This window comes from Lasioglossum baleicum, chromosome 6 (genome assembly GCF_051020765.1).
Source record: "Lasioglossum baleicum chromosome 6, iyLasBale1, whole genome shotgun sequence".
In the NCBI taxonomy this organism is placed as follows: Eukaryota; Metazoa; Arthropoda; class Insecta; order Hymenoptera; family Halictidae; genus Lasioglossum; species Lasioglossum baleicum.
In genome coordinates, this window is record NC_134934.1 from 13,677,517 (window position 1) to 13,698,196 (window position 20,680).

Here is a 20,680-nt window from a genome sequence, read left to right on the forward strand (position 1 = left end):
TTATCTTGCTGAAATATATATTTTCTGCCAGCAATTCTGCAAGCATACGTTCCAATTTGCTCTTTAATTAAATTAAAGTAGCCAGCACTATTCATACGGCCTTGAATAAATTTTATTTCCATTTTTCCTCTATAGACGATTCCTCCCCATATCATTACTGTACCGCCACCACATTGTCGACGACTCAAAACCCTTTGTTCCTTTCATAAATCGTGGAAATAGTACTATTGTATCCATCTGGACCATCCAAATTTAGTTTCTTTTCATCCGTGAATATAATTCGTTTCCACTGAGATTTCACGACGTTCATGACGTGCCTTATCATTTTTGTCCACTAGTGTAGCATCGTTCGACTATTTTAACTTTTAATCACTCGCATAACGCGTTTATTAGGTCGTCTCGGAAAGTCATTTCGCTCTTCGTGTAGAGATGGCATTGCTTCCATTTGTTATTACTAGACTGCGGATGTTTATGAATTTTTCAATTTCTCTAGACAAATTTTCAGAAAGCGGAATGAAATAGAATCCTGTTTTCATTGGTAATAACATTCGTTCGCGCTTCTTTCTAGCCTCCACGGGCTATATATATAGAATGTACATATAAATATAAATACGGTGAATAAACATTTTACAAAAAAAAAATTGGAGGACAGTTTAATTGGCAATTTAAAATATTCAAAAGTGTCCCACATTTATCGCTCGACAGAAACGACCGCGGCAGCCTAATGAATTGAAATTTTTTCGACAGCCAACAAAATCGGCTCGCGGCAGCGTCGTTACTGCGCGAAACGAGTGGCCGAATAAAAGGCAATGCTCGAATTTCGTCGACGAAGGATATTGTTACACGCATACAATCGTCACTTTCCAATTTCCAGAGCGTACAGCATCCAGGTCAAATTGACGACCCTCTTCCGGTAGTTTGTTTCTGTTTTTTTTTTTCATTTTTATATTCCGTTTCGCGTCGAATATCGAGAATCGATTTATCGCTTTCATTCCGCGACAGAATATTTGAACCACGGAATGTACGCTTTCCTTGAACGACGATCTTGGATCGTTTGAATCCATTACACGATCGCGAGCGAAACAGGATGGCGACCGAGCAAGAAAATCTTGTCTCAATTTTGTTTGTACGCTTGTCGCAACGAAAGAAAAACCAGTGAAATTACTTGTGGATCGCTTAATATATTTCCCATGCGTGTTACGTTAGTTCGTTGTTTAAATTGATATAAAAATGTCTGTAGAACAACGAAGCAGAAAAATATTTTTATCGAATTGTGCGATAGCATAACGAGATTAACGAATCATTTGCTAAAAACAAGCTTTGAAGAAAAAATGCTGCGCATGATAATAATAATTGTAACAAGGAGCTATTTCTTGGACTCGAACAATCAGAATTCGTTAGAATCCGTCCCTCGTATCAATTTGACAAAGTATTCCTGAAATAAGTTATCCTGTTCTGTTATTTGTAGGTAAATTTGTCCGAAACTTCGTAACTTCTATTTTTTTTTAACACTGGATTTACCAAGGTTTCTTGTAGAAATATTAAAATTACAAATATATGTTTTTCTAAGAGGTTGTTTTAGTGAACTTCTCCACTGAAGTACAAATTTAAACAAAACTGGTACGAAGTCTAAATAAATGCAATTTGGTCATTATTATAAGGCAAAGTGTGCCAATCGCGTTTAGATTGAAAAACCTAAGTTGTAAATGTTAACTCATCAATTTCATTAAAAAAAACATCGAAAAATAACGGTTGAATTTGTTTTTTCATCGATATTTTCGATCTTCAGTTCGTGACATGAGGGACGGACGAGGGTTAAACAAAATATGTAACAAGGTAATTCACGAGTATTTTTCGCGAATGGTCCGAGTTCAATTCTCGACACCAATTCGATTTTTTTGATCTCCGAATGTCGGGAATGAAACGCTCGATGCGTCTGCTCGTGACCGGCCAATAAAGCCTCGCAAAGCCATTGTCGTTCTAGTGTCGTGTAATGGATTTCGCAGTACAACGCTTCTTTCTTCCACTTTTCGTCCTCTCAGCATGCGTTCGTTTAGCGAACAAAGGGACTCGAGTAACAAGCACGATAGACAAGCATTTCAACAAAAATACTTTGCAATTGATTCTTTGTATGCACACATATATAGCGCGTAACTTGTGCCTCTACGGTATGTTCTGGCTAGAGCTTGAGAACGACTTTTAACAAGTAGCGGACTTTCCGTATGTTTTCGCATCTTATTGCAGGCCCACGTTATTATACAGGGTGTTCCGTAACGAGTGACACCCACAATGTGCCTAGGCAGAGGACGCAACAAACGATGAAAGGAGTTCGTGCTAGCGTGCACCCTATTTGACATCTTCCATTATGTCGTTGAAAGGTTTTCTCATAGTGAGCTGTGTTCCCAAATATATGTACTACGTTTTTTGGCTGCTACTTACTTTACCGGACTCAAAATTTTTGTCTTTCTTCTACAAATTATTATGTATTTGGTATGTGATCTAGTAGATGTGTACCCGAGGAACCTGCAGATCGAAGTTTCGATCCTGTAGAATCAATGGTTCAGAAGTTATGGTCGCTTAAAGTTGAGCAATTTACAGTGTTTTTGACAGGTAAGCGCACCGCCATCTAACGGTTCTGCTCGATAAGCGGCGCGCGATCGTCACTACAAACCAATATGGCAGCGCCCTTACCTGTCAAAAACACTGCAAATTGCTCAACTTTAAGCAACCATAACTCCTGAACTATTGACCCTACAGGATCGAAACTTCGATCTGCAGATTCTCCGGGTACAGATCTACTGGATACATACCAAATACATAATAATTTATAGAAGAAAGACAAAAATTTTGAGTCCGGTAAAGTACAGTTTACCCCCTTTTTTAGGTAAACTTGTCGGAACGTCACTTCCTCACGGATATTAATGAAATTGAAATATGTTAGTACTCTTTCTAAACTCTTTCGAAAAAACTTCATTCAATTGTCGCGAATTCTGAGTGGGTGCAGGGTGAAAGACAATGTTCCGTCAATTTAAAACGGCAGAGTTCGTAGTTCAACACTAAACCTACCACGACGGGTCAAATGACCCATTTTAGACTTTTTATTTGACAATTATTGAGATTGTAAAGGTGTTTTCATGGGAATTGCTTGAATACATTTTTTTACTCCAGTATCGCCCAAAATATAAATAAATTTAATCTCGTTATTTTTATAATACTATACACATTAGTCACTTTTGATGGTCGGTAGGTTTAGTGTTAAATATTTCGGAATCGAAGGCCGAGCGGCGGAATTTGTTTATTTCGACGACAATACAAAGATACCTGAATTTTTCGACGTAACGGCTGAAATTTTTCCAGTTTCGATGAACCCTTTGCACTCGGAGCTATTTTAACTCGAAAATTAAACATTTCTTCCGACCTAGAAGTAACGTTTCGACAAGTTTTACCCTTCTTTATTTTAGGGTTGGCGATGATGTCTCCATTCTCTCGGAGAACAACTTTCGCAACAGACAGTTAGACCTACAGCTAACAATAAGACATCATGTTTTTCATGATTCATCTGACAATGGCTTCGTCGTCGTTATTCAAACTAGCTAGCTAGAATGTGCGAGACAACAATTTCCTGCCAGTGGCTCCACTTTTCTGATCACGAGGTCACGGTATATTTATACACTTCTTACCCGTTGCACATTGTTGGCGATGCATGCTACTCGCCGAATATGTGTACGTGCATTTCAAAGTTGTTGCTGATCAATGTTGTTGTCATGACGGTGACGGTCGAACTTGATTTCGGGATATTCTCCTCGCTCGATAGGATGTCATTGAAACCTCTGCCAACTACATTGTGTGACCCTATAATTGTGTTTATTTTCGTACATACAAGTCTACACGCAGAGTTGGACAAAAATGTTATTGAAATAAAAATTTTGAATAAAATGGGTTTTTTCTGAGTGGGTTTTAAACCCACTTCATTCGAAATTTTTATTTCGATAAAATTTTTACCCAACTCTGTCCACACGCACGTTGTTCGTGCAGCATCGTCTCCTTCATATTGTGGGATTTTATTATAGGTTTTGAACTTGAAATTCACCTCTTAACAAGTCAAATTCAATTTTACCTTTTTGTTAATTAATATCACTAATATCACCCTATTTGCAAATCAATTTCACCCATTAAGGATATTTAAAATTAATTATTTATTTATAGGTTAAATTATATATTTATTTAGACACACGTGATCGGTGTCATTACTGCGAGGGAAACATAAGTTTCAATACTCGACACGCTTCAATAAATACATATAAGAAAATGGCTACAATGAATATACATATCTACACTACGTAGTAATTACTTTTAAATAAGTATTAGGTTGTAAAGAAAGAAATGCAGAATTTTTTTGTTCCTTTGTGTCAACGAATGCACAGCTTTTATTTTTAAATAATATTAAATTCTCTGTAAAATATTAATTTTAATACTATTCCCTTCAATAATATTCTCATAATAATTTAATGTTACTATTAAACAATATTAAATTTTCTATAAAATTAATTTTCATATTATTGTTTTTATTAAAACAATTTTAGTAAAATTGTCTGTTATGTGAGTTATAACACTTTAAAAACATAGGTTCGAATCCTGCATTTTTTTCTTTACAACCTAATGTTTGATGTAATTTACATTTTATTTGATTTTTTTTTAGAAAAACTTCAACAAAAGGGTGAATTTAGGGTGCAAAACCTGTACTATACATACTTCTTTGTCTTCGCCAGCAAAGTAGAAATAAACTTTCTGTCGTTGGAACGAATCAGAATTCTTGTGCACACTGCTCACTAAACAAGAATCGAAATGAAACGTTATTCTTGTAAATTTTAAGCAAATGTCGCATAAAATTGTTTCTCAGAATTCAGCTAGGTTCTTGTAAATGGAAATTTGTCGGAAATACAACGAGCACGTAGTGCAGAATCGCCAGATTAACATTAAACCTACCGAGCCTTAAAAGTAACTGGAAAATGTTCACTTATAAAAATGACAAGATTGATTTTATTTGGACTTTGTGCAGCTCCTATTGTAATACGTGCTCCACTAAAGATATCTATACAATCATTTTTTTATGAAATTATTTTTATTATATCAATAATTGTAAAATAAAAAATCTGGAACTGGTCATTTTGACTGGTGGGTTTAGTGTTAATTCACTCCCCACTCTACCTTCCGTCACGTGACCAATCCGGTACTAACGAGGATAAAGGAAATTGATCGGAGTACAAAGAGAGTTGTAACTCGGAAACGATGTCAAATAGGAGGTGCGTACGTTTGTGGAACTTTTTTTCAGAGTTTTCTCCTGTCCTCGTTCACCGTTCAAGCGTGTCCCCCGTTTCATGGAACACCCGGTATATACCGTCTTCCACTATCTAATCTGCTCTAATGACCGTGCAAATACGTTTTTGGACACATCAGGCGAGTATAATAATACGAACGTAGAACGGCTACATCAAATAGATCCGAGTATTTAGAGAGCACACAATCATTTTGTTTGGCCCCCCTCTTAGCGTCTAGCACCCGAACAGAAATCTATTTTCTCGATTAATTTTCCGATTAGCGATGCGCGAGTCTCGTCGTCCGTAAATGTTATAAACATTCGAACATCGCGCGATATCGAGTCTTAACAATTGTCACGAAGTAAACAAGACGACATTGAATTCGTTATCCGGTTGAAGAAGGAACGATCTTTCCGAATAATATCTCTTTGAAATACCTTCTCGAAAAAATAAGTTTGACCAACGAACGCTTGACGGTGACCTAGTTAAACAATAGTTCAGCGGGGACAACCGTTTCTCTGAAACAACAAGGCGGGAGTCACGTTTCTTTAATCAAGGTACAGAGAACCCAATGGAAAACGGAATTTAAAACTTCTCCTTAAGAGATTAATTAAATGTTCCTGCACTGCCCGAAATTACCATAAAGCCACCTGATTTTTTGTGAAATCTTATAATTATGTCATAGTAATGAGAAGCTGACGCACGATAGCATTTTAGGATTAATAAAAGAAACCATTTACATGATTACATTCATAGATATATTATTTATTTACAGAAAAATGTAAAGTTATATGCTTTAACAAAAAACGAACTGCGAAATTTCCATAAATCCACACGTTTTTCAAGTAGATAACATCGAGATTATCGAAAATTTCTTCTATATTTACAAATTAATACTTAGTATAATTGCTACTTCTTCGAATAACGTTGAAAATTCATTTAGGCATTGATGAAATTAAAGTACGAAGAGTTTCTGCTTCGTTCACCGCAATCCATAACTCGGAAACAGAGTTGTACTGTTTACAATTGCCATATACTTTTCTTGCAAGTATTCCCCAAAGATTCTCAATTGGGTTTAAATCTGGCGAACAAGCTGGCCATGAAAAATCCTCATATTTTTGTTGTCTAACCACTCCATTGTTTGTCTTGATGCATGAATTGAGGCGTTATCGTGCTGAAAAGTGAAATTGTTAGTCTCAATTTCTTCTCAAAAGACTTTCTCAAAAGTATATGGCAATTGTAAACAGTACAACTCTGTTTCTGAGTTATGGATTGCGATGACCGAACCGTGGACATCCATCGAAGCAGAAACTCTTCGTATTTTGATTTCATCAATGCCTAATCGAATTTTCGACGTTATTCGAAGAAGTAGCAATTATACTATGTATTAATTTGTAAATATAGAAGAAATTTTCGATAATCTCGATGTTATCTACTTGAAAAACGTGTGGCTTTATGGAAATTGCGCAGTTAGTTTTTTGTTGTAAAGTATTCATGTAAATGGTTTCTTTCATTAATCCTAAAATGCTATCGTGCATCAGTTTCTCATTACTATGACATAATTATAAGATTTCGCCAAAAAATCAGGTGGCTTTATGGTAATTTCGGGCAGTGTATACTTGGAGAAAAATTCAATTTTCGACTTCATCTACGTTCTCTTGCCATTGCTAAAATATTCCACGAATTTACAATTAAAAACGTCCCTTTGCAGGTTCGCCACGAATTTACATTTCATAAAATTCCTTTTCAACTCTGACACGAATTCAATGCACGCCGTTCGTTAAGGGGAACAGTAAAATGAGAAATTTAATGATAATAATCAAGGTGAAAAGGAACATTGTACCGTGCGACGAGGCTCGTCGCGTTTTCCCGGTGACTTTTAGGCTGACAACCGTGTTGATGGCGGGCGCTTTGTGCAGCGAGCCGTCCTCGACGAGCCGAGACTTTTCACCATGGTCGGTGTTTCTAGGAATACAAAGAATTCAGTGACGCGGAAAATATAATGCCGCTGGCGACCAGCGACTTTCGTACTCCAATCTGCCAGGAGATGAGGTCGATGCGATCCGGGATGTTGATGGAGCCACCCCTGCATACGCTCTTCACCGAAACGAAGACGTCACCAGCTCAACCGTTGGAGATCACTGGCTACGGGAGAGCTTACAACGAGCAAGGAAGCGTGGACAGCTCCGATACGTATGCCAGCTGTCAGACGCATCCGTCTCAGGTATTGACATTGATATCCCTAGGAAATTGGCTTCTTCGTCAAACCACCAGTTAACTTTCATCGCCCGGAATATACCCGACACACCCCCTCCCGGGTTCGCCGGTAATTGATTCTTTTGAGCCCACCCCTTTTGATGGGTTCCTGAATCCTGGTTAACGTCACTAGTCTACTAGTCGACTTTCCTATCTAACCAGAAAAACGATCTGCTTATATACCAACGTCATTTTATTCTACATACCATATAGACATACCCGGCTTCCTGTTTTCCACCCAGAAAATAATTATATAAACTCATGATTTCATTTTCGACTCATCCTGGACCTCCATCCTTGTCGCATCATATTCCAACTAGCCCCTTACAATTTCTAAACCCCCACCATTCAAGTTAGAATCAACACTCCCGCCCATGACGATTTTTTATTATTAAAGGACCTACACTGCTGTGCAAAAGAAATAAGCACCCGGCCGTATTTAAGGATGTTCTGGAGGTATATAAAAACGCAACAAAATTTTTGAAAATTTGACAAGATATAATTCTTACTAAATTAATGCAATTACCAAAGTTTGGGTTCAATTCACTGCACCGTTTGAGAATTATAACAACTTAAAGTTTGCACATTTTAACACGTCTTCTTATGGAGAATTTTCATAAAATTCCACTTCAAACCCTTTAACCCTTGAAAAAACGCAACTAGAAATTACAGTTTTTTTATATATACATATAGTAAACATGATGTAATTAATTATGTTCAAAATTTATTAGGATTCACTAAACAGTTACAGAGCAAAAAATTATAAACTGTTACAAAACATCAAAATCGTATTGTCATCTCACTAGCATGGAAACGCGACAACTGTGTAGACCACTGAATATAGCTACAATCAGAGGGTACAATTATTCGCAAAAGACACTTACAATTTTTTATGATATGAAGACCATTTTATTAAAAAATAAATATAACATGAAATTCACTAATTAAACGAAAGCTTTTTAAATTAATCTATTTTTTTAATGCGAAATGTACTCATGAATGGCTTTCATTGCCAATATATTGAAGGATTTCGAATTTCTTGTACTTTTGTCTACCATTGTACCTCCAGAACATTCTTAATAGAAAAGCGTAAAAAATCAAATAAACACGTTTTATTGCCTGAAAAGGATTCCGCTGTTTAATTGAATAGTTCTGAGAATATGTGTTATTGCGGATTATCTAATACTTTATATGCAATACATCAATCATTGTACAATACAATTTCTACATAAAGATATTGTCTGTCATTATATCTTATATAATTATACTGGATGCTTCTTTCTTTTGCACAGTAGTGTATCGTATGAAATAAAAATGGTACTCACTAACTTTGTCGAATGTACTAATCAATTACTACGCGTTTAAGGTATTATATCAATTTTATCGGTCGGAAGAAATGTTTCATTTCCGTCTTAAAATAGTTCCGAGTGCAACGGGTTAAAGATTCGCCAACTATTTTATTCCATACGTCTACAGGGAATGATTATATACACGGGAAAATAAATAAATTTGACGCGTCGTTCCATATAATATCCAATAGTTATTCTAAAAAAAAGTCTTCGAAATCACTTGTTTTCACTGTGGTTACACAAGAAGCGCCGTAAACGGAGAACCATGGGGGAACGAGCGAGGACGATTTACTTTGTCGTTGATCCGTGAGTAAACGGCGGTGGGACAATCGACGGGAACGATTTTCAATTGCGCCCCCGCCGCGGTGGCTAAAGGATTAAAACCCGTAACGCGATTGAATCTCGTGGGGGTATATCCGGGGCCATTAAGAGGCAATCGACGTTGATCACCGATAACGTAATTGTATCGGTTCCCAGGGCGATCTGACCGAGGAGGCGGCGGACACCAATAATCTATACGTGAACCCGCTCGAGGCCGCCGAGAAGTGCGGAAATAGGGTGAAGAAGTCGGTTTCCGGCGAGGTGGCTCGAAACGCGTCGGACGCGTCACCCAGCGTCGAGTCCTTGAAAGACATTCGTCCGATGAACGAGGCCGGCAAGGTCACGCTGAACGACACGGTGCCTAAGCACAGGAAAATTCGTATTCAACAGGTGAGTGGCCGCCGGTTGGTTAGCTACCTCGGTGTCAATGCGAGCCATGTCCACCTGTGCACGCGTGTACCAATGTTTCCATTGGAATCGCTGTTCTATTCGCCGAAGGATATCACGCTGCTTTCAGTGTGAGGGACATAACCGCGAAGGACCTTGTCCTGCCAAGCAGAATAAAGATGGTTCTAGGTCATGCAAATGTTTACTTATCGTTAACCTTTAGTTACTCGCACCTCGAGTTGTGCAAAATTGCTCGCATGGGGTCTTGTAGGCCTCCAATACATACATATATAATATTAACGTTTCAATCCAAATAAAACAACTATTTTAGTTCTAGTTGTAAGGAGAAGCCGTGAGGGAAAAGTGGGTTTGTTAACGTATTTGGGCACACGGATAACCAAATGTTAACGATCGACATGTTTGTCGCGGGCGCTCGTTTCCACCTGCCTTCTTTTTGCAATTCGTTGGCGATCATAATTTTATAAATCTTCTCTTATTTCTCTGATTCTCTATTTTTATAAATTTAGCTATACATATGGTTGTCTGTTAATATATTGGGTTGGCAAGAAAGTAATTTCGGTATTTTAACTTTAATCAATACAATATTTTCTAATTTATTCATTTTGGCAAAAGATCATCGAACAAAAGGGAAAATATCTTATTCATTAAAGTTCATTGCTTGAATAAAACAATTGTGTTCTATGCATATCACCTTAAAATACCGAAATTACTTTCTTGCCAACCCAATACACACATACATACATGCACCATCCGTACTTCGACTCTATATAATTAATTATTTATTTACATTAGTTAAGTCTCTGTTAACATTTTTCGACAGGAATTACTCATTTATGAAGACATCGAAATTACCATGACCCCATGCGAGTAACTAAAGATTAGTTGGTCTATTCTGGTAACGTAATGTTAGTTGTGGTATACCATCACCGTATTCAATACTATATTAACGTGCTTTACCGGGTGTTTCTTTATTAGGGTACGTCTTATGTACATACTATGAATTATGTAGATAGAACCTAAAGGTTCAAGGGACTACCCTTAAAAATCTGTTGTTTTCGGGACCTTTTTTCAAGGATAATTATCACGCGAAAAATTCCGGTTTTTACAGTCGATATTTTACAGTAGCTCTTAACTCTATCCTCCATTTTTTTCACAAGAAAATATTTGAAAATGGCAGAGTTAAATGTAGTTTCATCAGTATGTCAACGAAGTGCCACTACCCTGAGAATTGTCTACTCTACTTGGCAAGACAATCCATTGAAACCACCGATGCAGGTTTCATCGAGCTGTCGGTGATTTCAATTATATTTGACCTCCTGCTGGAGGGTGAATTGTATCGAACGGGGAAGTTCGATGTGTCTGCGAACCATTCCGCAGGGTGTCTCCAAAACGTCTGGTTCAGTTATGGCAGCGTGTTCTGTGCGATAAAGTCCCACGAAAATGATATACAGATGAGTGTCTAAAAGAAAGTCTTCGAATAAGTGCCAAATAATCAACAATACTTTATTATAAATAGACTGCGGATCTTTATGCATTTATACCAAAATTGAGTAAATGAAATTAAAAATTGAAGATGTGAATATATGATTTCTCCTCTATTTAAATAATTAAGGGAAGAAATAACATCCAATTTGGTTTTCATTTCTTGCAATCAATGCACGCGATTTTTATTTTGCATAAAGATCCGCAGTCTAATTATAAAACTTCTTTGTACCCTGTATGGAACTTTCTCCTGTCGCGTGGAAGATACCTTGTCATAATTTAGTCGGAAGATTTTGAGACACCTTCTATGTACACGGATCTGTATTATATATTTATGAACTTTTTCACTCGACAGGCTACTGTGCATGACGAATATTGCGTTTATTGTTAACACTTCTCTGCCACTATTCGTGCGCCACCCAATCCTAAGCTCAGGCGATGAGGCGAGCGTAAGGTTTTTCGGTACGGTAACAAGCAAACGAATTTCAGTCGACTTCGATTTGCAAAAACGCAAAACAAGCTTCCACGAGTATCCAGTTTTCGAAACGTGAACGCAGAGTCGCCAGATGAGGGGAGGGCCCACGAAATAAGGGGAAAAAGTTACGAAAGTTATGAATGTAATCGTGTAAATGGTTTCTTTTATTAATCCCAAAATGCTAACGTCCATCAGCTTCTCATTACTATCACATAATTATAACATTTCGCCAAAAAATCAGGTGGCTTTATGGTAATTTCGGGCAGTGTACTTGTTTACGTAATAATTTATCCGAATTCGAGGAAAAGTAGTAGACATTCCTTTTAAAAAACTGAAGATGCACCTCATATCTCGATGAAAAAGCAAAGGAATAAAAAACAGATTAGTAAAATAAAGAATTTCAGATCGTTACGTTATACCAGATTCGCCCTGTATAAGGGTGTCCCAAAATTCGTGAAAATCCCGAAAGGGGGTGGTTCCTGAGACCATTTTAAGCGATATTTTCCTTTGCAAAAATGTTATCCGCGGCTTTGTTTAGGAGTTATTAACGAAAAACACGGACCAATCAGAGCGCGACCTAGACGCGAGTTGCAACAGTCGGCCAATAGACATTTGGCGCGCCGGGCCGACTGTTGCAACTCGCGTCTAGGTCGCGCTCTGATTGGTCCGTGTTTTTCGTTAATAACTCCTAAACAAAGCCGCGGATAACATTTTTGCAAAGGAAAATATCGCTTGAAATGGTCTCAGGAACCACCCCCTTTCGGGATTTTCACGAATTTTGGGACACCCTGTATGGTCTAAGCCCCGACAGTGACGAAACTCGTCACGTGACCGAGCCGCAGCCGAAACGTGGGGAATGGCGTCATAAAAGGGGAAAATTCGAGTGGAGACAAAAGTCTCAATCTGGCGACTCTGCTCCAATGCACGACTCCTCTTTTCTTTTTCTCTTTTCGTTTATTCAGACGATTTTCGCGCAGAGAATGTATTCATTATTATGTTTCATAGTTCTACACAGCGCGATAGCACGCACGAAACATTTTCGTTCTGTTCGTCGATAAGTTGTCAGGTTAGTAGGACCCGCAAATTTGGTAGTGCAATATTATTTCGTATGTGCTCGCTGTCATATAGAAAGTCAATCTTCGCATGTCCCTCAAACATAGAATGAACAACGCTGCAAAGTTTTATCAGTCGATATATATGTATATTGCTTTTGTTTTATTAGTCGAACTAGGTACACCCCTTAAAAAATTTCGAATTTGATGTTCGAAAGTAACCTGCAATAATAAACTATTTCAATATAAAGTAATTCGGCGATTAGACGCTTGTATGTAGAGCTTGTTGCATTTTCTTTTTTCATTACGTAGTAGGTAAATATCAGCCAATGCAACGACGAAGTTGATAAAAAATATACTGTAATTAATTCTGAAAATATTAATTGTTTCTTTCACGGCAATTGATAGAATACAATTTGACCGTGCGATAGTTTGTTCTTTATCAAATAAAAAATGTAAGTATAAGAGCAATAATAATAACTAGACTGCGGACTTTTATGCATTTATAAAGAAAGTAGCTGGGCGAAATATGAACCAGTGAAAGATGAGACAAATTTTAGAATATTTTAATGTTGTTTTCGATGCAACTAAGTCATTAAGGGATGAAATAAATTTTTATTTTATTCCTGATTCTCGCAATCAGTGGAGAACATTTTTATTTCGCATAAAGATCCGCAATCTAATAATAACACAATGTCAGTTCATCGGCTGATCTTATATTATTTCTTCATTTTTGTGGCGCGATCGACACTGGCAGCCTCTAGGAATGGGATCAAGTTGATTAAATCAATTGTGAAATAGTATCTACACCCATCTTTGTCGAATGAAGAGAGAAATACAGTAATAATATTTATTACGTTTACAAGTTGCCGTAAAAAAGTAAAGGAAATATTAGAAAGTACTTCAGCGAGCCATAAAACTGTTATTAAAACTATAAAAAAGAACAGGCGATTGTTAAGATTGTGTAAGAAAGGCGCGCATGTATAAGAGATGGTAAAATTTATAATAAACGACTAATGGACCATGCTATGTCTTACGAGATGAAGAGGATAAAAGTCAACTGTTCCGTTTCTCGCGATTTCTATTTTATAATTCATAACTCTTTCGATTCCTCTCCAAAGGCGTTCGCGTTTGCTCAGAAAAGGAATCGATGCCACTCGGTCTACACACTTGATCTCATTCCCAGCTGCCCCAACCCTCCCCGTCGCACCCCTGGCCCATTTAAAACTTGCTTGGCGAATACAGCGTCCTTTCGGACCTATATCTACGTATTATCACATAAAATTTGCATGGACTATCCTGTACAAAAATACACGTTATAAATTGCACATAAAGTGTCGAGTACGAGTAAGATTTTAACAAAAATTGCAATTTGTGCGAGTACAGTCGATTTATTATCTGCATATCTGTCTATTTTCATCGCGTGGATCAGGGACCAAAAACAACAGTTATTCTAAAATTGTCTACGATAAAAATCATTTTAAAAAGTTGATTGTTATTGAAATTTAAGATAATGTACACAAAATATAAAGAAAAAAATTCGAGAAACAATATTATTAAAAAATATCTATTTTTATATTTTTTGGTTACAAATAACTCCTCCTCGATAACTGTTATCGATTAGAGAAATTTATTTCTATCGCTCATAACAGTTATCGAGATGATCGAATTTCTTTTGACTTGTCCATGATCATTATTGATGAAAAAATTCATTTTGGTTGCTTATTTATTGAGTCGTCTACTCTTTTTCGGATGGAGCAAGCCTGTGAAATTCATCGAGAAGGTTTCGTACAACAAGACGAATCAACAGACCATAAGAACAACACAAAATCTGTTTGTTTGTCACATTCAATTTTGTTTGTAGCAATTAATTTTACGAATAAAAAATTTATGAAATAATTGATTGACTACCATGTGAAAATTGTACTATTTAATAATAACTATTACAAAGTTCCTTTATCAATAACTGTTATGAGCGATCGAAATAAATTTCTCTCAACGATAACTGTTATGAGCGACCGAAATAAATTTCTCTTATCGATAACTGTTATGAACGATCGAAATCAATTTCTCTTATCGATAACTGTTATGAACGATCAAAATAAATTTCTCTCATTGATAACTCTTATAAGTGATCAAAATGAATGTCTCTCAACGATAACATTTACCAAGAAAAAATTTTCGGTTACGTATAATCCTTATTTGTAACCAATACGATGTTAGTTGATGAAATACTTGTTATTCTATGACCTTTTCTCTTTTTGGTTATAACAGTTATGGTCCCTGGAAATGATAAATATCATTGAAAGCAAAAATATTGAAACTACATTTATTGTATAAATGTGGCCACAGTAAGATCATTGATTATGGGTCTAAGAGGACCCTGATTCTCCTGGCGCAACAATGTTCCGTACAATAGTTAGAGTTTCTTTTTCGAAAGAAGAGAGAAGAGACCCAAAGTACTCCAATAGTACACCCCTCATAATAATCATTCCAGACTCAAAATACAGTAGTTGTACATTACAACGCTGTACATTAACTAGGTATTGGATGTACAACACCCACTCGGTAAAGACCTATCTCTCAGAAGAGAAGGTAGAGAAAGGTTGTCATAACTTACTTAAGTGACCCATGTAAAAATATTCTGCATTGCCCCTCTATACTTAATTAGCTGGACAAAACTCATAACTAGACAACGGATGTGTATGCAAAATAAAAACTTTGTACCTGAATTGCAACAAATTCGAATGAAGTGGAAGTTTATTTCCTTTCTTAATATGTTCAATAGGTCGAAAATAATGTGACAGTATTTTTAAATTTTTCAAGTGGCTTTACTTTTTCAAATTAGACCTCCTCAGTTTTGTCATAAATGCATTACCGTAACATATGTATAGATGCTAGTTATATGAACTAATGTCTAGACAATAAGAATATTAACATTTCGCTGTCGGTAAAACCCCCCGACATTCTTTTTTGTCGACAGAACTTACATTTTGTAAGGGGGTGTCCATAAAAGCTCTTATATCTCGCTAATATCAATCGATATTTTAAAAATACGTTGTGTACTCACTTTTCTATATTCTAAAGTAAATTTTTATAATGGAAACTAACGGCGAAAGTACGTTTTATTGTCTTAATTAATTTCGTTAATTAAATATATTATGAACGTTACGTATGCAATATTCAACAAGCTCAAAGTAGGCAATAATGCGCAATAAACGGCAAAATTTTTCTTGGCAGCATTAGAGCAGACTTTAAACTTTCTTTTCGTGTAAATTTTAGAATGCGGAAATGACAGTGGTCGCTATTTCACGATCTGAATTTTTGGAAGTTTGGTGGAATTTCTGGAAAGACAATCCTCTTAATGGATTGTATAAAAATATGTTTTGGAGAAATCGTGTATAGATACGTTATGTGAAGAAGCAGAAAAAATCTATACGAGTTAATATTTCCAATATCTGCAATCTGCACACTTTGTAATACTAGTCATAAAGAAGGTTTTGTTCAGCTAGGACCTCGAATCGCAGCACTGTGCGAGGGTGGAGACCCAACGACGATCCTACATGAATCGTGACGCGACTAGGTAACCCTTTCTCATTTTTTTGTTTTTTAAAGACGTGCGGAAAAATTACGTACACGCCAGAGGGGGGTAGTGTGGGACTCAGGAAACACAGATGGGCGGTGTCCCCAATACTCACTAAAAAAACCGCACGTCTAGGACTCCTTTAGCCCTTTCCTCTCCTTCCTATGCCCTTAAGAGCAGTCAAAGCCCCACTCTCCGTATGTCTCTTGACCGTCTTACCCAGTCTTACCCCTCGGGCTCTGTTCACTCCTGTTCTTAGCTCATGCCACTAGGAAACCCTACTATTGGTACGTTTGATACTATTGGTGACGTCGGTCTCGAGTCTCTTCTTTCGAGAAACGAGCTAGGCCCTAGAGTTAGCGTGTCCTTGTCCGATAGCGAGGCTGCCCGAAACCGCACGAGCTCTCTGACCGGCGTGTCATCACTGCTTTTTTCAGTTTCACGAACCGTCAGGATCGCAAACGGAGCACAGTTGAACGAATCGCCGAGGGCGAATCGTGCGTTACCGAATCGTACGGCCTGCTGCTCGCCAGAGAGAAGGGGGCCCAAGCACAGCACAGACACACAGAACATTGCTCTCGCGCGCTCCGTCCGAAAACCGGCAAAACAAAAAGACAGACTACTCCCACACAGACTAGAGAGAGAGAGAGAAAGAGAGAAAGAGAGAGGGGACAGGGCTCTCGGAATAGCTCAACAAAGATCACACACCACAGGGACGCCCTTAGTCCCGATTGAAAGGGCCGGGGGGCCAATGGCAGCTAGAAAATCCGACTCCGATGATGCTTCACTCGGCGAACAATTCTTTTCCGGTATCGTTGACTTTTTCCTGCCACCAACACAGCTACAGCTTCGATCACGTTCATTGACGATGCTCCACACTGGTCCGGATCGAGAAGTTCAGCGACATTTTGTTAAAACTTTTGAACCATTAGAAGCATTGCAATGAAATTTTCACGAAAAATATTTTCAAAAACTAGACATTTTTAACTGTAGGTGATTAAATATTTTCTGCATTTGTTAAACAATATTGTTTCATTAGTTTTTATTGATATTTATTTATCAAAAACAAAATTGTATTTTATATTTATGAGAAATTTATGGGATTATTTAAATAGATAGAACTTTGCTTTGTCTTACTGCATTGATCGTTATGTTTTAACACGTTTTCATTACAAAAGTCTTCTCTTCAATTGAACTCCTTGCCGTATCATTTTCTTCGCAGTTACAGCGATTAAAACGTCTTTATCCCGAAAAATGTCGTAGAAGAGAATGCTTAAATATTGTTTACAAACGAATCAAATGTTATTTTAGTTAAAAATGACGAGCAATTCGTGACGAGTGTGGCTCGTTAAAATACGGCAAGGGGTTAAAACAGAGACAAGGAAAAATATTAAATAGGAAACGATTTTTGTCGTGAAAAATACTTTTCTTAAAATGTCCAACATTCAATGTTCATTACAACTATAATATTTATTAAATTGTACTGATTCGCACGGACACTTAGGAAACAATGTTCCTCGATTAGATATCGATACGAGAAAGTTGTTTTTAGGCAAAATGTCACCGAGCTTCTCGATCCGGACCACTGTGTGCCCGCTTGTTTCTCGCAGCACCCTATCACGCATCCATCACCGTCCACGCTCTCTTTCTCTTTGTCTCGTTCGTCTTGTTTACACGTACACACACGAAACCGTCCTGGAAAGATGCTTTTCTGAAGTTCGTATTAGCCGACTGTGCTACTGCTGTGAAACTGTCTTCTCCTCGACGATAATCATGGTTGCCGATCGCTCTAACCCTTCGCGGAGGTCGTCCAATGGTAACAGAGTCTTCTAACGTTTTTGTGAAAGTTGCGTTTTGTTTGAGAATTTCTGATTTCTGTTTATCCTCGGGAAGCAAGCTAACCCTCCGCGGAACTTGTTTGTTTCTAATGATTCGTTTATAAAACTTTCACCAACATGTTCGCGACACTTCTCCGATTGAAACGATACCGAACACGACACGATTGCGAGCCTATTTACTTGTTTAATCCACAATATAGTAGAACCTCGACTATCCGAACTAATCGGTGGAGAACTTCACCTGAGGGGACCAGAAATTTTTCACTTTTTCTTATAATAATCCTGTAGGTCTCGACGAGAAAATGTCGAGAGCCGAAGTTTTGATCTTAGGAATCAAGGTGATCGTTGAACATTTCAGTAAAATATTTTTCCACACGTGTTCCTATTTTGTAAATAGAATCCGTTAGATATTTTGTATGTTTAGCACGCGATGTTTAAGGAATCGTAAGCGACTCAGTGAACGTCCCAAGAGACGATGACGTCGAGCCCAGTTCCAACGAGATTTCTCCATCGAAATGTGTCGCTTCTCAGGGGAACTAGTTTCAGGCATATCACCTTGATTGCTAAAAATAAGTCTCGGAGAAGCTTTCATAAATAGAGCCTCATCGTTTTCGCAACGGACCGCGGTACTTGAATGATTTTCGGTGTATCAGATCGGGAAGAACGGTGACAGTAATCCGAACTATTTGAAAAATTCACGACGGTGACTGCGCGCTTTAAAACATGTTCTCGACGGGAGAGGATCGCGAGGAATAGAGTCGGAGTTTAATCCTTTAAGTACGTGGATGGCAATCCTGTGAAACGATCCCTCGCTTTCGAAAAGTTTCGAGAACTAGGAAAATCATATGATCGACGGTCATGCGAATTTGCAACGTAAAATCGGAAGGAACGGTGTTCTCTATTTTGCTTCGGCGATAAAAGTTTTATCGCTCATCCATTCTTCTATCGAGTATATAGTGGCGTACAAAAGTTCCCGACCACATGGTTTTTGCGATTTTTCTTCCAAAAGAGAAGCGTTAAGAAATTTGTACTAGTATAATATACAAGGGCATATTACGTGAAAGGATACTATAAAAAGAATCAATGCTATTTATTTTTCTTATGTATTTATTTGCAGAATAAGTAAATTAACGTGTTCAAAAGTTCCCGGCCAGTATGTTTAACAAAAAAAAAATGATGTTTGTTTTTGATTGTGTAACAATTTTGCGGTACATTATTTAACATATTATAATTAATATTTTGTAGCCATGTCCTTTGCAGCAATAACAGCAGCACAGCGATAAGGCATGGATTCAATTAACCGAGTAATGTAGTCGTGTGGTATTTTATTCCATTCTTCTATTAAATTTTTAAGAAATTCTGTCTTATTAAAACTGCCATGATTTTTCATTCGACGTTTCATCTCTCCCCACAGATGCTCGGTTGGATTTAAATCCGCAGATTGAGAAGGCCAGTCTAAAACCTGTACTTATTTGTAGACAGCCACGTTTTACAGGCCGTTATCCTGCTGAGAGAACCAATTTTCTGGCATTTTTCTTTCAGCGTATAGTAGCATACGTGTTTCTCAGATTTCTCTACATATACATGATACTATTCATGATACCCTCAATTTTTATAAGAGGACCAACTCCTTGAGCGGAGAAAGCTCCCCATACCATAATGCTTCCTCCACCATGTTTAACAGTTGGTGTTTGGTACCTGATATCGTTTCTTGTGCCAACTGGACATCGTACATATCGTCTTCTATCGCTGCCGAACAGATTAAATTTAGATTCATCCGAAAAAAGAACAGCTTTCCAATATTCAACAGTCCAATCACAATATTTTTGGCAAACTTTAATCGGACTACTTTATTTTTCTTATTGATTAGCGGTTTTTTTTAACACTAACTCTGCCAAATAGTCCTACATCATGTAATCTTTTTGATACCGTACATCGACTAATGTTAGCAACGTTTTCCTGTTGTAGTTCTGTTGCAATATGGCTAGCTGTCTTCTTTGGTTCCGCAATTGATTTCCCTTTTATAATTCTATCAATTCTTTCAGTGGTCTTTCGGGGCCTTCCACTTCGCGGGCGATCTTTCACGCCATGATCTGCATGATATCTATTGATTATATCGTTGATTGTACTTTTCCCGATAGACAATGTTCAAGAAATTTCAAGAGACGACTTTCCCCTTATAATGACAATTTAATCACAATTTTTCGTACTTCGACAGATGTCTTTCGACCCATGTTTACAGTTCAGCGACTGGTTACCGTCTGAAGTAATAATGCTACGTAATATTACTTGAATATTAACACTTACTGACCTTTTACAGACTTAAAATTGAAATTGGCCGAGAACTTTCGAACACGTTAATTTACATATTCTGCAAATAAACATACAAGAAAAAGAAATAGCGTTGATGTATTTTGTAGTATCCTTTCACGTGATATTCCATAATAAATGATACTAATAAAAATTTCTTAACGCTTTTCTTATGGAAGAAAAATCGCAGAAACCATCTGGCCGGGAACTTTTGCACACCACTGTATGTATACATATGCATATGTATACATAGTGGGGCGTTATGAACAGGTCACCCGAAAAACTAGC

At 37.3% G+C, this 20,680-nt stretch overlaps 1 protein-coding gene across 8 annotated transcripts in view; it reads left to right on the top strand.

Moving 5' to 3' along the window:
- Shab (Shaker cognate b) overlaps positions 1-20,680 on the top strand; it is a 107,682-nt gene that overhangs the window by 70,726 nt on the left and 16,276 nt on the right. For all 8 annotated transcript variants that reach the window (XM_076424941.1, XM_076424942.1, XM_076424940.1 and 5 more), the window contains 2 exons: positions 7,288-7,542; positions 9,401-9,634. In XM_076424941.1, coding sequence (XP_076281056.1) covers positions 7,288-7,542; positions 9,401-9,634 — 489 coding nt within the window. The remainder of the gene's footprint in view (positions 1-7,287; positions 7,543-9,400; positions 9,635-20,680) is intronic.